The sequence below is a fragment of the Lacerta agilis genome, chromosome 5 (assembly GCF_009819535.1).
Source record: "Lacerta agilis isolate rLacAgi1 chromosome 5, rLacAgi1.pri, whole genome shotgun sequence".
Lineage (NCBI taxonomy): Eukaryota > Metazoa > Chordata > Lepidosauria > Squamata > Lacertidae > Lacerta > Lacerta agilis.
The window spans coordinates 35,166,686-35,186,266 of record NC_046316.1 but is presented as its reverse complement, the minus strand read 5'-3'; the positions used below and the strand labels follow the sequence as shown (position 1 = coordinate 35,186,266).

The 19,581-nt window shown below is 46.6% G+C and overlaps 2 protein-coding genes across 2 annotated transcripts in view; both read right to left on the bottom strand.

Annotated features, from left to right (window-relative positions):
* Positions 1–15,499, bottom strand: part of LOC117046856 (heparan sulfate glucosamine 3-O-sulfotransferase 1-like) — an 83,203-nt gene extending 67,704 nt beyond the window's left edge. The window contains exon 1 of the mRNA XM_033149323.1: positions 15,452–15,499. The gene's annotated coding sequence lies outside the window, so the exon portion shown is untranslated. The remainder of the gene's footprint in view (positions 1–15,451) is intronic.
* On the bottom strand, positions 3,655–8,018 carry LOC117046267 (uncharacterized mitochondrial protein AtMg00860-like). The gene is made up of 2 exons (XM_033148066.1): positions 7,489–8,018; positions 3,655–3,659 (listed from the first exon to the last, which is right to left on the bottom strand). Exons 1-2 carry the CDS (start codon positions 7,811–7,813, stop codon positions 3,655–3,657), a joined length of 330 nt encoding a protein of 109 aa, XP_033003957.1. The 5' UTR covers positions 7,814–8,018.
* Positions 15,500–19,581: the final 4,082 nt, after the last annotated feature.

Genomic DNA, 19,581 nt, shown 5'->3' with positions numbered 1-19,581 from the left:
AATTGCTATCCTCCATTTCAGTCCCAATTATTTTTGTTTCCTTACATGTCAAGGAAAGAATAGACTTCCCACATTGCATACTACTTCATGCACCAGTTAAGAGCCTATGGATTATAAATATACTATGCCAGGTCTCTGACAATGAAGTTAAAAGTGACATTTGGGTGCACAAGGCACAGATTCTATGTTGTCCATTGACAAATATACACTATGCACAACTTAATAGTTTTTATAAGACTATCTATCCTGTGATGGCCATATAGCTATTCTTTTAAAAAATATATGAGCAACCTATGTAGGAGTTGATGCCTCAGGTCCTACAAGTTCATTATTGTATACAAGCCTCTCTTTCACCCTGATATTTGACTAATGAGTTGCAACTGTTCAACTGGGGCTTGTTATTTGGGGTTATTAATTGATATGATTTTAATCTGGACTCAAATGTGTCCCTACAATATATGAATGTGACCTATTTCCACTGGTTCAGAGCACACACTGGACCAGGACTTCTCCTGTCCTAGATCAGGTCTCATTATTGTCAGAGAGGTTTGAACATTACAATCATATATACCAAGAAAGAATGAGTGATCTGTAAAATCTAAATTAGGAATCTGTGCATTAATTCTGCGAAGAGACATTACAAGCAGACTTAAGTAACATTTCTCTATGTAGTCAGCGTTAGTCAGCATTTCAAAAGCTCACTCATCTGCTTGTATCAACAAAACCTACTGTACTTCACTTATTTTCACAGAGTATAATTTATGAAAGATTTTGTTATGGCTGGAAAGTTAATCTTGGAAATGCAAAGGACAGCACTGTCTTCCTGGGTGTGTAGAACAAAGGCGCTCTCGCTGCTGCACAAAGTTCACAGCTTCTTTCCCAAAGCTTCAGAAAAAGAACTGACTGAGACTATTCTGTTTTCACCTGCTGTCATACAAAAGTCTATCAAAGTACTGAAGCACTTTCAGCATCACTCCATGAAGACAAAGCTTAGAGCAGCTGCAATAAGTATACTTTTTAAAAGAGCAATGGGGAGAACTATAGCTATTCTTGCAAGCCTTCAAAACTGTCCTTGCTATAGCTAAGAAAATAATTTCATGGAAGTTAGAAGAAAGCTTATTTTGCAAAGGTTAATGCTGTAGAAGCACACCTGCTGAAATGTATACTAACCAACTTCTATACTGCAAAAAAGGAAGAACAAAACCCCAGGTTTAATATTTGCTACGAATCTTCAATATTGTCCTTTAAACTTATAAATTGGAATATACATTGATCTATGGTAAGAACAATGGCTTTGATCCAAATATCCCATTCTGTTTCAACCAGAATAGCATATTCCCCTCTCAATTTTCAAGTACTGTACTCTTCTAACTACCTTTCTTTCTTTCTTCTGCACAAAAGCTAGCTACCTTGGCAGTAATCTCAGGAAACTGGTTTGCCAAAAGGTAGCCAACCCTCAGCAAGATTATCTTCTATCTCATCAAATTGATTCCAGAGGACACATGTGACTTTCTTTGTTCTTTTGGGCCCAGAAGGACCAAGGTAAAAGGACAGGTGGAATAGGTGGCCTCCATCTTAAGTTCTTTCTACCCACATACTTTTCACTCCATCTTGGTAGCCATTTTTATCACCATCTTTAAGTGCTCTTCATGTTTCAAAGCAGTACTCAAGGTGGCTAACACCAATAATGAAATCATATGACAAGAACAATCAAACCAGCAGCAAACAAAGCAGTTAATTTGGAGCCAACAACAAATCGGGGCTCAAAGAGCAGAATACCGTCAAAATGTTACGCCGCCGCTATGAGAATTACATGGCCCTGCCAAGTAGCTACTGAGTTAACTTCAAGGTGCTAGTGTACAAAGGCCTTTACAGCTTGAGACCTGGACACCTAAAATAGAGTTTCATCCTTTATATACCCAACTGACCACTGCACTCTGCAGGAGAGGGAGCCTTAAAACCATATCATCTTAACAAGAAGTCCATGCTGCACAATGTAGGAATCAGGCCTTTCGTGTGGTGGCAGCTGCCCTTTGGAGCTCTCTCCCTTTACACCAGACAGGTACTGCCTTTGTTGTCCTTACGGTGCCTGCGAAATATTTTCTTCTTTCAACAAACCTTCTAAGTGGATAATTTTCTTATCGCAGTCAGTAACTGTACTAGATTTCAAATTGTTTTAAAACACGTAATTGCTTTAGCTGTTTTTATATATGTGATTGTTTTATTGTGAAATGGTTTTGATATGCTTTGCAGAAAGCAATTCATAAATAAAATTAAGAATCATATATACATAATTTACTTAAACAGAGCAGAAGGGATGAAAGAGGAGGACCAAGCATACATCTCGGGGGAGGGAGCTCCATATTCTGGGTATCTCAACTTAGAAGGTGTGTTTCTGCCCACAGAGCCTGAAAGGCTGGTAATGTAGAAAGGCACCAGCACCAGCATTGCTCTGACTGAGAAACAATAGAGACAAAATACCTGGGAAATGGGTACAGTGACATATATTGAAAACTGCCTATATCCTTCACCCTTTGGAGCAGATTTTGGCGGCACACAGTAGAAGAGAGGGAATGGAACTTCCACTGGTCCAGTGTAACCCCACTGGTTCAGCACTGAACACAATCCCTATATCTACACACACACACACAAAACCACCATATGAAATAGGTTAGCCTGCAAAAAAGTCCCAAGGTCATTGAGGGAGTTTTATATCAGGCTTCCTGATTCAACACTCTATGAGCCACGCCACAGTGAATGATCTCCATTTAACCCTGAGTTAGTGAGGTTCATTTGACACTGACAACAAATAGAGCCTTTAGTGTCATTGGCCCAGTCCTGTGGAATGGTCTTCCAATAGTGACTCAGCAGTTGCCTTCTATATTGACCTTTAAACATTTGCTGAAAACTTCTCTTTGCTGCTAGTCTTATGGAGACAATTAGGCTACAAACTTTCTATAATAGCTGGTGATCTGTTTTACTTTTTTATGTGGCTTTTATAATGCATACATAGTTGTAAACTGCTTTGATTTTTTATGATGCTTGTTCAGGAACAGCTTATTATGACTTTATAGTTGTTTCATGGTTTGTTATGAATACAGTACTGTGCTAGGAAACTTTACAGCTGGATCTCCATGCCTCAACCCACCACATGACAGGAAACACCATTTTAAAATGTTACACCAACACGGAAAGAATGTTGCATAGACATTAACTGCTAAGAAGGCTTGCCTATATAGTTATAAAATCTCCACAAGTTATGAAAAACCTACTTTCCAATAATAATAATAATACTAAACCATTTTTATAAAATCTGAGTATCTTGTATACATTCTGCTTGTATAACTTAGGTTACTTAAAGCATTTCAACCTTTTTAAAAACACAGGATTACGATTACCAAAGGGAATGAATGTGAACAAGGGTTTGGAGATTGTGCCAGTACAGTAAAAGCAGGCACCAGCAACTAAGGAAAAGAGAGAGATCACTTAAACTGCAAGTTTCAAAGCATTTTCTCCCTAACCCATGTGCAGACTTGCTGGCCTACAAATGAACACTCTGTACAGTTAACATGCTCACAGACTTATTATGTTTTTGTAAGAAATGTTTGCAATAGCAGACAACTTTGTTTTGCAACAGAAGTTGAAATGGTTGTTCTAACCTGTAAGACAGTAAAAAGAAAAGCTATCAAAGAGTAAATAGCTCAGCTAAGCACTCCTGAACTGTCAGGTTTGCAGTTTGAAGACAGATGATGCCATCTAGTAAGGTTCTGTGCACACACAATTCTTAAAAAATGTATGGCTGCAGCTGACCCCTGAGAAACATATTACTGACATGTTAATCTCTAAACATACTGACGTACAATTTATGATGCCAAGCACCAGTGAATAATGTTCAACTCAAAACTAGATAGCTAGAGAGAACATGCTCATATCATCACCCAAACAGACCAGTAGTCTTAAGGTGAATTGTGTATCATTTACAGTTTGTTGAGCAATGTTGTCGCCAGTTTTGCCCTGCTCAGCTCCTTTTAAACCATGCATCATCTGCAAGCATGTAGCACCAGGTTTTTAAGATTTAAAAAGACAAGCAAAACTAAAGTTACAAGAGTTGAAAAAACAAGACAGAACTGTTTTGTCACGCATCATTACAGAAAGGTATTGATATGGATTGATCAAAAATACAAAACGTAATATATTCAACTCTACTTGTTGTCCAATGAGCTCTAAATAGCATGGAAAACAAAGCAGAGAAACAACACTAAAATTAAAGCACACCAATTAGCCAACTAGTCATAGTAACAGAACAGAAAAGCAAACATAAGAAAAACAATTTTCAGCTCCCTTTTTGTATCAGAAACCCACTGAATTTCCGCATCCTGGCATATTAGTACAACATATGCCAGTCACACTCAACTTAATTCACAGACTAAATTCCAGTCTATTGAAAAGCTACAAAGTTCTCCAACGTTGTCACAGCAAATTTCCCCAAAGGCAAGCAATTAATGGGTTTTGATCCTTTCACAAATATAACCAAGACAAAAATCAAATGAGTCAAGTATGTTCTCATGCCAGACATTAGGGCAGGGAGAGCAGTGAAAGGGAAGAAACAGAGTGAGAGAGAGAGAGAGAGAAAGTCAAGCAAGCATAAACAGGGCCAGTTTTTTCAGTGGGTTCCAATAACTTTTAAATACCATAATAAACGTGAACAGTCAAACCGAAAACCATGTTATTAGGATACGGCAGCAGAGAGAGGTAGAACTGCAATTTGTATTCTAACCCATTCATTCATGAGATATGAAAGAAATGGGTGGAGGTAAACAAGAAGAAACTTGTGTCTCTATAGGGTGGTACAAATCACAAACCTCACATCTGTTATACCCCATGTAACGACGTTCAGTGGCTGTTCATGAGTGAAGCCAAGACACAGGAACTTCTAAGCTAAGTTCTTTATTGTGCTCAAAAAAATGTACAGTGAGAGCAAAAGAAACACTTCCATTCCTGACTAGACAGATCCCAGGAATAACTACTTCCTGTTCCTTGCCCAGCAAAACCAGCGTGGGATCCGATGTGGACCCCTCCCTCCCCTGCTTCTGGGCGTGGGAATCTGATCCTCCCCCCAGCCTTCCCCCCGGCCATAAGGCTGCTTCATCGTCTCTCCTCTACCCCTCCTTCCTGCTTCTGATGGCGTCTCACCACTTGAGGAATGCGGGGGGGAGGAGGAGGAGGAGGAATCTTCGCCTTGAGAACTCTCGCTGGAATATAATTTAGGAGGATCTCGGTAATTATAATGCTCTTTCGCTTTCTCCAGCAGCCCTGGGGGGGGGTTCCTGACATCCACCCCCCCCTCAAAGCCCCCCTCCTCCCCCGAGGCTCTGGGCTTCACCTGCTGTACTCCCCCCTCGTTTCCCTCTGTTAGTTCGCCTCCCTCCCCCCTGAGGGGCGATACCGGAAAACCCCTAAAATCTTCCTCCTCGTCTTCCGTGGAGGCGAAGATGTCTTGGAAACCCATGGGTAACCCGACCTCCACCTCATTACCCCCCGGGACCTCCTCTTCCCACTCTGACTCCCTTTCTGTGTCGTCCCGCTCCCCACCAGACCGGAAACCCCAAAACTCTTCCTCACTGTCATCCGTGGGAGCAAAGACCTCCTCCCACGAGCCCCTCGCCGGCTTGGGCTTATGTGGAAACAAGGCATGGAACTCATGCACTAGATATTCCTCCGAGATGGTGCCTGCTGGTACCCATGTGTTCTCGGACTCTGGCTCCCCTTCCCATGCCACCAGATACTCCAGTTCACTTCCCCTCCACCTGGAATCCAGGATCTCCGTAACCTCATTGTAGGAATCCTCCTTTTCTAACACCGGGGTTGGTACCTCCTCCCTGGCCTCCCTATGAAACCGGCTCCCTTCCCTATACTTGGACAAGAGGGCACGATGAAACACGGGATGAATCCGCATACTTTCCGGCAGCCTCAAGCGAAAGGTGACTGGATTAACCTGTTGGGTTACCTCAAACGGCCCCAACCTTCGGTGCACCAACTTCTTACACCCCCTCCTGATGGGCAATCCCTGTGACGAGAGCCACACCTTGTCTCCTACCTGAATGCTTTCCCCTTCCCTCCTGTGCCTATCCGCATCCCTCTTGTAGGTCTCCTTGGCCCTCTCCAGCGTTTCAACTAGCTGCTGATGCACCCTCACCATTTCCCCAGCCAGCTCCTGCGCCGCCGGTACCTCCAGGACCTCCTCGTCCCTGCCCGGAAAAGCTCGAGGATGCCGCCCGTAGTTGGCCATAAAAGGGCTCATCCCTGTGGTGACATGCTCTGCGTTGTTGTACGCAAACTCTGCTAGTGGCAACTTGTCCACCCAATCGTTCTGTCTCTGGTTCACGTAACAACGCAGATACTGCTGCAACACCCCATTGGCCCTCTCCGCCTGGCCATTGGTCTGAGGATGCCTGGCCGTGGACAGAGCCACCTCCACCTGCAGCAAGTCCATGAGCTTGCGCCAAAACCTAGAGGTGAATTGCCGTCCCCGGTCCGAAACAATCCTCGACGGCAGGCCGTGCAGTCGGAACACGTGCTTGAGAAACAGCTTGGCCGTTTCTTCTGCTGACACCGCCCTCGGGCAAGCTATGAAGTGACACATTTTGGTGAACAAGTCCACCACTACCAACACCGCCGTCTGCCCCTGGGACCTTGGCAAGTCGGTGATGAAATCCACCGAAACTACCTCCCAAGGCCCCCTGGGCGTGGGCAGTGGTTCCAACAGCCCCGCTGGTGCCACTCTCTCCCCCTTGGCCCGTTGACACATTTCACACCCCTGCACATACTCCTTTACATCCTCCCTCACCCCTGGCCACCAAAAGTCCCTGGTTACCAGGTCCATCGTCTTTCGCTGACCAAAGTGACCTGCTGTGGGGGTGTCGTGCAGCTGCTTGAGTATCTTGGCCCGCAACCCCCCATCTGGAACGTACACTGCCCCCTTGCGGAAAAGCAGCCCCTCCCCTTCAGCAAAGTCTCCCTCTGGGCTGCCCTCCTTAAGCTCCTGCAGCTGCTTGCGGGCGAACTCATCGTCCTTGGTCAATCTGGCAATTTCCCCCCTAAGGTCCAAGGTCCCCCCGCAGGCCCACTGCTGCTGACTGAAGACATGTCTCGGTTCCGGGGCTCCTTCGTCTGCCAAGTACTCGGGCTTCCTAGACAGGGCATCCGCCCTGACATTCTGCTCTCCCGGGACGTACTGGATCTTAAAATGGAAACCGGCAAAAAACTCTGCCCATCTGATCTGCCGCTGGTTGAGCACCCTAGCCGTGCGCCAGTACTCCAAGTTCTTGTGGTCTGTGCAGACCTGTATCTGGTGCGTGGCCCCTACCAGAAAGTGCCTCCACTGTTTGAAGGCCGCATAAATGGCAAGCAGCTCCTTGTCCCACACTGTGTAATTGCGCTCAGACTTGTTCAACTTTCTCGAGAAGAAAGCGCACGGTCTCCAATCACCGGCCTTGTCTTGCTGCAAAAGCACGGCACCAATTGCGCGATCTGAGGCATCTGTCTCCACCCTGAGTGGAGCGTGCGTGTTCACGTGCACCAGCTGCTCCTCCGACGCAAACACCCTCTTCAAACGCTCAAACGCCTTTTGGGCCGCCTCGGACCAGACGAACTTCTTCTTGCCACTCAAACAGTCCGTTATGGGCCCCGCCACCTTGGCAAAGTTGGGAATGAACTTGCGGTAGAAATTGCTGAACCCAAGGAACCGCTGCACATCCTTCTTGTTCCTAGGGCTCTTCCACTCCAGCACCGCCTTCACCTTCTCGCCGTCCATGGCCAACCCCTTGTCGGTTAAACGATAACCCAGGAAGTCCACTTCTCTGGTGTGAAACTGGCATTTCTCGAGCTTGACGTACAGCCTATGCTCCCGCAGCTTCTCCAACACCGCCCTGACGTGACGCTCGTGCTCCTCCTCGTTCCTCGAGTAGATCAGGACGTCGTCCAAATAGCAAACACAGTTCCTGTAGAGGAGAGGACCCAGCACGTGATGCATGAAGGCCTGGAAGCAGGGGCTTCCCGCTTGCAAACCGAAGGGCATAACTAAATACTCATAGCTGCCCAGGGGGGTAAACATGGTAGTCTTCCACTCGTCCCCCTCTCGCACTCGTATCAGATTATACGCTCCGCGTAAGTCCAACTTAGTGAAAATCTTGCCCTCGCGCACTCTCGTCAACAAGTCGTCGATGCGGGGCATTGGGAATGTGAGGGGTTGCGTCAAGGAATTCAAAAATCTATAATCCACCACCAGTCTCTTATGGGTGGAGTCTTTCTTGTCCACGAAGAACACAGGACTTCCTCCTACCGCCCGGGACTCCCGTATGAACCCTCGTCTCAGGTTCTTGTCAATGAACTCCTTGAGCTCATCCATCTCCTGATCCGACATGGCATAGAGCTTCCCCGTGGGCAACCTTGCTCCCGGCACCAGGTTGATCTGGCAGTCGTAAGGCCTGTGGGGTGGTAGCCGATCGGCCTCCTTCTCACTGAACACCTCCGCGAATTCTGCGTAGATTTCAGGCAGTACTCCACCCCCACACATCTGGACCGCTGCTGCCAACACCTTGCCATTGTAGTCACTCCTTCCACCCAGACAATGCCCCATGCAATGTGCTGATCCGAAAGTTAGTGACCTCTGGTGCCAGGCCACCACCGGGTCATGCTGGTTGAGCCAGCTCATGCCCAGTACAATGGGCGGCCCTGCTAAGGTGGTGACATTAAAAGCGATTACTTCCTCATGCCTCCCTATTTTCATGCGCATTGGAGGGGTTTGATGGGCAATTTCCCCTCCCAACAACTTCCTTCCATCGATGGTCGTCACCTGCAACGGAAAGTCTAATGGAAGCAGATGCAACTGATGCTCCAAGGCAAAGTCTCTGCTGAAAAAATCTGCACTGGCACCTGAGTCAATTAAGGCTTCCACCTCCACGGGGTGACCGTTGGGAAGCTCTAGCGTCACCTTAACCACAATGCTGGGCTTGGGCGCTTCTGGCCGGGGCACCTTCACTTCCGTTCCGCCTGGCTGCTGGCCCCTCCTTTCTCCAGCCAGGCTGCCTCGTTTCCCTGTGGTTCCACCTTCTCCCCCTCAGGCTGAACGGTTCCTGCCATGCCCTGCCACCCCCTCCTCTGCGGGCATGATCTCGCAAAATGCCCCGTTTGGGAGCAGACATAGCATTTGAGACCCGTCCGAGGCGCCTTGCCTTCAGCCTTGCGCCCCGCTCCAGGCCCCTGGGAAGGCTTCACAGGCGCCCCCCCAATCTCCATCGGCTCTGGCTGCTGTACTCTGGGCGCATGGCCGGAACTGCCTGGAATACGGTTGCTTAAGAAACGCTCCGCCCTGTGCGATCCCTTCAAACGCGCCCTCTCCTCCAGCCTCACGCCCACGGAGAGAGCGCTCCGCATCAGTTCATTCATGTCCTTCGGCTTAGGACAACGTGCCAACTCGTCCTTCACTTCCTCATTGAGCCCCGCTTCAAATAAGGCTTGGCTCTGTTCGGATGCTAAGTCCCAATGCAAGGTATGGCAGAGCATTGAGAATTTTGACCAATAAGCTCTCACGGTCATGGCTCCCTGCTTGAGCGCTAGCAGCTCCTGCCTGGCCACATCTTTCTCGACCGAGGATGTGAACATCGCATCCATAGCATCAAAAAACTGTGTAAGGTCCTGCAGAGCAGCATCCTCTGATGCAATTAAAGGCCTGATCCACGCCCTGGCCTCCGCCTCCAGGTGAGAAATCACAAATGCAACTTTCTCCCCGTCATTGGTGAACTCCGCCTCCTGCAGCTTCAGGGCATACTTTATCTCAGTCTTAAAATCCAAGTAATTCCCGGGGTCCCCACCAAACTTGCTCACCAGCGCCCCCAACTTACGGCCAACCGGTGCCTTCTGCCCCCCCTGGCTCAGCTGCCTGTGTTCCTCCAGACGCGCGCTGAGCCTGTCGGCATGGGTCTGTAGCTCACCATTCCTCTGCTGGAGCGCTGCCAGCTGGTTCTCCCTCTCTTCCAGTCGGGCGTTAACCTTCACTGCATAGGCTTCCAAATCCCCCACTCGTTTCTGCAATGCTGCAATCTGCTGGGCCGCCTCTGCCATCCCCTGCTCGTCCGTGCTCATCGTCTGCCGGTAGCAGCCAAAAGATAAGAGGCAAAGGGGGAAAAGAAAATAAAACCTCTCACAAACAGCCAGCAGAGATTCCTGGGATGCTGTAACGACGTTCAGTGGCTGTTCATGAGTGAAGCCAAGACACAGGAACTTCTAAGCTAAGTTCTTTATTGTGCTCAAAAAAATGTACAGTGAGAGCAAAAGAAACACTTCCATTCCTGACTAGACAGATCCCAGGAATAACTACTTCCTGTTCCTTGCCCAGCAAAACCAGCGTGGGATCCGATGTGGACCCCTCCCTCCCCTGCTTCTGGGCGTGGGAATCTGATCCTCCCCCCAGCCTTCCCCCCGGCCATAAGGCTGCTTCATCGTCTCTCCTCTACCCCTCCTTCCTGCTTCTGATGGCGTCTCACCACTTGAGGAATGCGGGGGGGAGGAGGAGGAGGAGGAATCTTCGCCTTGAGAACTCTCGCTGGAATATAATTTAGGAGGATCTCGGTAATTATAATGCTCTTTCGCTTTCTCCAGCAGCCCTGGGGGGGGGTTCCTGACACCCCATGTGATCTGCCATGTTGTTTCAATGCTCTGAACTGCACCACTGTTACATAGGGTAAATTAGTTGTAGCGAGGGGCACATTCTACAAAATCACCACTTGTGATTTTGTTTATTTTAAAAAAATACCCTGTTAAGATTTGAGGGACCATGTGATGAGCTACTACAATTGCAGTGGGATTTATGATTACCATTCTGAACATGGCTCATTTTGCTACTGACCTAAGTAGCTACACCACAAATTGAAGGGGAACTTCAAGAAGTGAACCCAATAGAAAATCCCAGGTCCAGTTTTATCACATGATTAACTGTTTGTCTAGATTCGGGATTGGAACCCTATGGCCCTCCAAATATCACTCAACTCCAGCTCCCAACTGCCCCAGCTAGCATGGCCAAACATTAGGGACGATAGAGGTTGTAGTTCAGCAACATCTATAGGGTCAGAGGGTTCCTTCCATCCACTGGTCTAGATCATGCCTGGGACATGAATGAAAGATTTTTGCAGGTATCATTCAGGGTGTTGAGCTTAGCAACTTTCTCATGCACAGGTAAAGCAGAGAGTCTTTTAGGTCACAAGAACCCCAACATTCCTGGGTTGACAAAGCCCTGGCCCATTATTATTTTTTTAAAAAAATCCCCCATAGAATGGTCCCATCACTGCAGCCACAGGAGGGTAGCAACATACATGCCATTGCCACAACACCTCTCTCAGTGATAAAGTTCCAGGATGCCCCCACTGACACAAGATTTGTCTCCCTTCTTGACAGAAAAATGTGAGTAGGGCTTCCAGAGACTCACACCTCAGCATGGGCAATATGTGTGAAATAATAAACCTCCTTCACTTTCTAAAAAATTATGAACTACTTTGGCCACCTCATGAGAAGAGAAGACTCCCTAGAAAAGACCCTGATGTTGGGAAAGATGGAGGGCACAAGGAGAAGGGGACGACAGAGGATGAGATGGTTGGACAGTGTTCTCGAAGCTACTAACATGAGTTTGGCCAAACTGCGGGAGGCAGTGAAGGATAGGCGTGCCTGGCGTGCTCTGGTCCATGGGGTCACGAAGAGTCGGACACGACTGAACGACTGAACAACAACAATGAACTAGGATAAAACACCCGGAGCACAAGGCTAATAATGGTGCTAAAGGTATTGCTAAACCTCTAACTGTTGAAAGCTGGGAAACAGAGGAGAATTGTGTACTTGTTTATTGGACTTACTCACTGTAAAGAATCTTCCTTTGCAGCCACAGAGGTTGGGAACTGCAGCCACATGACATTAAGTGACTGACAGGCAGGAAGCCCCACCCACTGATCAATGTAGCTCACAGAGGGTTGGCCAGCTGTTAATCCAGTCCTCTGGTCAGTTCCAATTTCCCACCCCTGCTGTAAAATAACAGCCAAGCTGGTATACCAGTAGTGGTATAACTAGGTGATTATCAGCTTTTTATTTTTGCTATCGTTAACACTAACCCCTATCTAGAAGAACTTACACAGCACTTCATTCTCACATAATGGATTGGAATGGGGACCACCCACCCTTGTTGCAAGGAAAGGGGGAAATTGTCATGCTGTCTGGAACTTTAAACACACACATAATAAGGACTACAGCACTGGCTATGCAAAGCAAGGGAGCGACAGCCAGAAATGAACAATTAAAAACCCAAGCCAAGAACAGTAACATAAATGATTATGTTATTTATTTATATCCAGTCTTTCCCCCTAAAATGGACTTAAGGTGGCTTACAGCTAAAATAGAAACAATGGGGGCAGTTAGCAGAAATACGGCAGTTTACCCTTTCAAAGCACAACTGGAAGAGCATTCCAACACTGAAGTATGCCACTGAATGTCAACCACTGAATACCAAGTGCAGGAGAATGCCAGTGTGCTCATGTCCTGCTTTGGGATTTCCCATAGGCATCTGGTTGGCCACTGTGAGCACAGGATGCTAGGCTAGATGGGCCTTTGTTCCGGTCCAGTAGAGCTCTTCACACATTCTTTAGTAGCATACCAGTTCATAGTCATTGGGGTCATTTTTAGGACTGAAAAATTGGAGTTCACAAAACGATACAGGCACATGAAGGGGACAGTTGTGTGCAGCCATTGTTTATGGCAACATAGACCACAGCTAACAGATGCCACAAGCAATGCATTTGCAAGGTGGAGGAAGAACTGCATTTCCCCAGCTATAAAGCGTATCACATCCACCAATGGGGAAATGTGTTGCCTCTGCAAACATTGAAAGGAGATTCTGGATTGTCTACAATGAATAGGTAACAGTGGCATATTTAATGCATCAAGAGCAAACTGAAAATGTCCTTTGGGAAAACTATTTGTAATTTTGCCTCTTGGTGAAGTACAGCTGTAAACAGCTGGGAACTGTCTATCTAAACAGACACAAACAGAAAGGAGGTTTAGCACCGTACAATAGATACTGTAACTTGATCCTAACCACATTTACCAAGCAATAAAGTCCACTGGAGCAAATGAATTTACTTCCAGGAAGGTAGTTACGCATGGTGCTCATAATCTAGCAGCTAGCCTCTTGAAATTAGGAAGAATTACACTGTCTGACATGTTCACTTATTTACGTTCATCTTTCATGGTTCCCTCAGAAATGGCCACAACCAAAGGTGACATATCAGATGGATCATGTTAAGTAAGTTTTTCTTCTTAAGGTGACAGGATGGGTTTTGCTGTCACACCAAGGAACTGGCTGTCATATTTGGCTCCAAGATAAAGGCTGATTTTGTAACACTAGGGAAGAACTTTCAGAGTCTCTTTTCTCAGGTGTCCACATAAATACTGGATATTGCAAAGCTGCACAAACAAACTTGAACTGACATTGCTCATTTTAGACAGGTTTTGTGCTGTTGCTTTTAACAGATGCTTTGCAGTTTTCTCTGTAAAATATGCCATTACAACAAAGTTTTGCTGCTGCTCAATTACATTACATCCCTTCCCCATACAATGGGCTTTGTAAAACAGATTTTAAGAGAATGACCAGGTCAAAAAGTCAGACCACCAAAAAACAGTTACAGGTGGGTAGCCGTGTTGGTCTGCCATAGTCAAAACAAAATCGAAAATTCTTTCTAGTAGCACCTTAGAGACCAACTGAGTTTGTTCCTGGTATGAGCTTTCGTGTGCATGCACACTTCTTCAGATACACTTCTGTTTCAGTGTATCTGAAGAAGTGTGCATGCACACGAAAGCTCATACCAGGAACAAACTCAGTTGGTCTCTAAGGTGCTACTAGAAAGAATTTTCGATTTTGTTTTCACCAAAAAACAAACAAACCCCGCAGTTTAACCATAAACACAATGCACTGCCAAATTCATTCATTTTAGTTTAATCACAAACTGAACTAAGAATGCATGATTTAAAAATACCCACACACACAAGGAGTATGACCTATTAAATGGAAAGGATGATATTGAACAATATATGGCAGCTTTACAAGAGAGTACTTCTAGGAGTGTCTACAAGTTCTTACCCATTATACTGAATAGAGCGCTTGAATGTACATGATTACCTTTTAAAGAACCAATTGAAATTCAGCACATCGCCTATTTAATGACAATCATGCTATAGTTTAAGTCTGACACAGATTTCACTTTAAAAAAAGAAGTAGCAGCCCATTTTGCATTGACTAATGTTTGTGAATCGGTGCTCAATGAAGAGCATAGCTCAAATAGAGAAACTATTTTCAGTGCTGGGGCTCAGTCATAGAACACGTGAAGCAAATAAGCATGGCACACATCTGAGCACATGCAGAGTTTCTTTCCCACGCTGCAGAACAAGCAGCACCATCCTCAACACATCTGGAAGGAAGAGGTTGAGCTACTGATCAGGATGCACAACTACTAAGCAGGTATGAACCCCGGGGCAGTTGACTTCTTAGAAATTAAGCAAGTGAAGTAAATTATCTGTGCTTAGATTAGAAAAGACAACTGTCTCTCACTCCAGGCTTGCAACAAATGACTGCAGCTTACTGCACACTAAATTAGTTAGCCTGCAATTGACACCACTTCAAATGGCATCACTCTCCCCCCCCCCCCCAGTAGGAATTTTAACACAGTTCTCTGGAGATCTGCTACATGCAGGGCGGGAGAGGGGGCTAAAGCATCACCGCCGCCAAAAATAAAGTGTATTCACTGGAATCAGAGAATGTCTTTCTTATGGGATGGAGAGGTGAACTGGCATTTCCCTCTTCCTTCCAAGCCAATTCCCAGTATGTAAATTCATTGGCAAGCCTTCGTTACTCTTGTGTAAGGAAGGGAACAGGAAGTCGGAGAGCATCAGCTGCGTTTAGTACTTCATAGCCACCCAACCACCCCGCCCGATGCCATCGCCCAATGACCCGCAAGTTTGCCCTGGGTTCCCCCATCCTCATTTCAAAGGGACAAGGTATTTTTGTCCCCTTGCAGCATCAGTGGAGAGAAGTCGAAACTCAACCTGCGCCAGGCAAAGGCGAGTTCTCACGGCTTCGCGCAGGGTTTTTTTTTTGGGGGGGCATCATTTTCACACACCCGCACGACCCATTTACACGTGGACCCCTCTCCCTCCCCGTGACTAGAGGCAGCCAAACCCTGAGGGAAGCAGTTGGCATCGACGACGACCCCCCCCCCCATGCCAAGCACCCCTTCCGTGGCTTCCCCTCGAAATTCCAGGTTCTTCCTTCCCTGGAAGAGAAACTGGCTTCCTTCTAAGGGAGGAGGGTGTATGGGGAAGAGACCCCAAAAAGAAAGACCCTTGACGTCGTTCTTACCTCCTCAGGAGCCATGGAGAGCGGCGGTTCTTCAGCTTCTCTCTCTCTCTATGGCAGGCAAGCAGGCGAGGAGAGCAGCGGGGTCGGCTGCAGGTGTCGGAGCCCGCCGAGAAAGCGGGAGCCTCGCTCTCTCGCGAGCTCGCTTCACCCCGCCGTGTGAAGAAGGCTGAAGGCTGCGGTACAGTCTGTCCCAGATAAATGCATTAACAGCAGCCACCTCATGATTCATTAATCAGTCCCAGTGACCAGAACCACAGAAAGCGGCGGGTGCTGGGGTTGGGGAGGGGGGTGACCAGGGGAGAGGGAGAGAGAGAGAAAGAGAGAGAGCGAGAGAGAGCGAAGGGCTTGGAGGAAACGCGAGCGTGGTCCCCGCTGGAACTCCGACGCGCGCGGAGTTCATTAATGGATTCATGACTCTCGCATTCTCCCGCCTTGGCGCTCAGCGGGAGGGGAAGAGCGTGCCGGCTGCTGCCCTCGCGCTTCGCCAGCCAGCTGGAGCGCGCGGCATTTGACGGCCGGCGCCCGTCGCGTGCCACACACACACACGCACGCACACACACAGGGGCGCCTCGCCTCTTCCTATGGTCGGCTAAGGCTAGGGCGGGACCGGGATGGGTAAAGGGGAGGAGCTTCGGGGGCAGGTGACTCGCTCGCAGGCGCCCTCGGCTCCTCCTGGGAAACGAGCGCAGAGCTTGGCTGTTGGGGGGGGGGGGAGAAAGAAAGAAAGAAAAAGGGGGCACCGCCTCGCACGCGATGCAAGCGCGGATTTGTCCAAGGTTCGTCAAGGGGGTGAAGCGAAATTGGGCGGCCAATCCATAGCTGTCAAGTTTCGGATTTGAAAATGAGGGATCAGCACCCTCACCTGTCCCGGGGACAGTCAACGGTTCTCAGGGACAGTCCACGCTGTGGTAATCCCCGCAGGCTACAAATTAATTTACAGCAGGCTACACACCATCATCTTTCCCCACATTCATATGTGGGATTTGACTGAAGTGGGACATGACTGGAAAGGTTTGCAGTTCCACAAACATAGGTGTGCACTGCCTCGAAATAAAAAGAAGTGAACAAAAGGCTCACTAGGGGGGCATTGCTAAAAAAAAAGTCAACTTTGTAACTAGAGGTTCAACTGAATAGAATCTGAATCGCATGCACCACAAGGCCTATGCAGCCTCAACTTAAGGTGGCTCCCGCCTGGCTTTTTACAGGCCCCAGTTGACTGCACAACCTGGCCTTTGGAAAGGCCATATAGACAGATACCTTTAGCTTCTGCACCCCTCCTTTGCACACCTGTCAACACAACCACATAGGCGTTTTCCACAACAGTTTCGCAGCACAAATCCCATCTGCAGGCAGGCACCCGTGCACAAGAAATGCGCTCCGCTCCCCACAGTGGACTCATGCTCCCTCGCCCTCTTGAATTTCCCCTCTGCAAGCTGCATCCATGGGTAGAATATCGCACCTAAATATTTCCATTCTGCACAACGCGCAGCATTTGCACGACCCCCTCTTGACAGCACCACACATGGAGGGATAATTCCCACACACAGCTTGATGGGCACATGTGCAAACCCAACCCAACCCACCCCAATATATATATATATATATATATATCAGATCTGCATCAGAGGGAATGGCACATGCCTCTTTGTCAATTTGAGCATAGTTTTGGTCCAAGGGCGACAACGTACAGGAATAGAAAGCGTTGGGCTCAGCCTGGGCAGGCCTCTTATATACCTGCTGGGATTGACAAGTCATCTGACCCTCACCTGAATCTCATAGCTCTCCAGTAGCTGCCTCTGATCAGTTACCATTTAACTCTTGGGGAAAATAATTAGCATCACACTTCATGTGCCTGGAAGTTGCCAAACCAATTAACCAACCCGAAGGATTACTGTTAATAGCACCAGTTTTCCTATAACTTGATATTGCTGGATAGTTTTGATCAACTGCAAAATCATTTTTAGTTTGCTTTCTGTTGCCACACTGGAACGTTTCTTTATTAGTGCCAGTTTGTTTTGTATGATTCCTTGCAAATGAAGGAAAACAACTTTTCTGCTTGTATACGTTGATAATATAATTTTGGTTACTGAGGACAAACAAGATTGTACAAAAACAACATTGGGTGCAGGACATGCTGTAGTGTAGTGCTTATGCGACTGTGAATAAAAGGTGGCTGGCCACACTACCAACATGTTAATTTCAGGAGGTGTTTCCCCCAATCCCTCATGCTGCCTGCTTTAGTAAGATGTTCTTCTAAAGTTTAAGGGACTAGATAAACTGAGACTGCAGCTCTGTGCATATTTATCCATAACTAAATTCCAGTGAACCTTTGAGTAGACATGCACAAGATTGTGAAATCAGCCTTGTCAACCCTTCAGTTGGTATGGACTTTGAGCAGAAAAGATAACTGCTCAAGATAATATTGTGACAGACCCTAATGTGGGTGTTCCTTTGGAATTAATTTTTTGATGTAATCTAATGGGAGCTGGTAGAATTCACACTGTATTGGCCTAGGTTTCCTAAAGCATGGCTCTGTATCTTCAAGCTGATATCTAAATATTGTGTGTAGATTTTGTAAAAGACAGATGAACTTTATAATATCAGAACCCAGGAGGTTGGCTTCTACTTCAGTTGGCATTTACACAACACTAACCTTTTAACGCCTCCAGAGAAATACATTTTGTATAATGTTTCTTTAGTAATTAAGCACTATAATCCTTGACCTCTTAATTATAATGAAATAATGTTTTCCACAGAAGACATGCAGCCAGTTAGAAAGTCTTATTAATATTAAAGTGACAGACTGGAAATACTGGGAGCATGCCAGTAAAAACATATATTATGAGTTGATTTATGCCTGTCTTGAATGGTTAATGTTAATGATATAAAATTTGACATTCCCTGTCAAATTAGGGACAATTTCAGAATTGTCACACACTCTGCTTTCCACTTTTTTTAAAAAAAAAAATCCTTCCCGATTTTACAAATTCACATCCAATTTGCACTGAGAATGTAGTTCAATGGCTAAGTGTGTGCCATAAAAATGGACGTACAATTGCTTCAGCAGGTTTTAAGGTGGTGACCCAACCTACGTTTCTTCTGTAACTCATACAGTCTACTTTGAACAGCTTTATTTTTATTTATTTGTATAATAAACAAATAAATAAATAAATAAATAAACCCTGTACTCTCAATGCCAACTGGCATTCCCGGGCTGCTTAGATGGAGAGAGAAAATGCAATCTTATATTATCGGCGGTAGCCTGATGTATGCTGATCATACTGCATGTGTGTGGAAATGATTTAATGACAGCTGCTGCACATGCCAAGTTCTGCACATTTCCAATCAAGTGGAAATTTCCCATGTGCTAGTCTTGTCACGTATGTGGATATCCACATTCAAGTGCAAAACGTTAAAGGAAAATTATCCTTGCAAGATTTTCAATGCTGAGTGAAGTAATAAATTAAGGAATTTTTTAAAAAGCAGGTGGAATGTGCAGTGTAAAATCTCTCCTAAAACAAGTTCTCTAGGCAGTGACATAGCAGTGGGTGGGGGTCCATAGGGCTGGTTGTTAGGGGTGCAAAATTTCAAAACCCTGTGCTGCCTCAATACAGTGCAGTTGTATTGAGTGACCTCTCAAGACAACAGAATGACTCTTCTTTTCTTATCTCTGTGGCTGTGATCTCCTGGGTGACTTGGATGTCATTAGGGGCACATGTGTACTCCCCCCCTCCATGCAGCCCTGGGTGCTGGCAACCTACGCTACACCACTGGCTCTTGGTAATAGCCTGGCAAGCTACGGCCTCTGCTTGGATCCCATAAGCTATAAGGGGATGAAGCAAGGCATTCCACTCTGTCCTCCAGTTTCTTCTCTGCTCCCCGCCCGCAATCTGAGGTCACATCCACTCTGTACATTTAAAGCATTTGGATATCACTTTAACACTTATGGAGAACCCTGGAAATGTACTTTAAGGGTGCTCGGAACTGCAGTTCTGTGAGGTCAGCATCCTTAGGAAGCCACAGTTCCCAGGATTCCTTGGGGGAAGTCATGACTGTTAGAGTGGTATAAGAGTGCTTTAAATATCTGGTGTGGATGTGACCTGACACCCAACATTCAGTGGCTGCTAAGC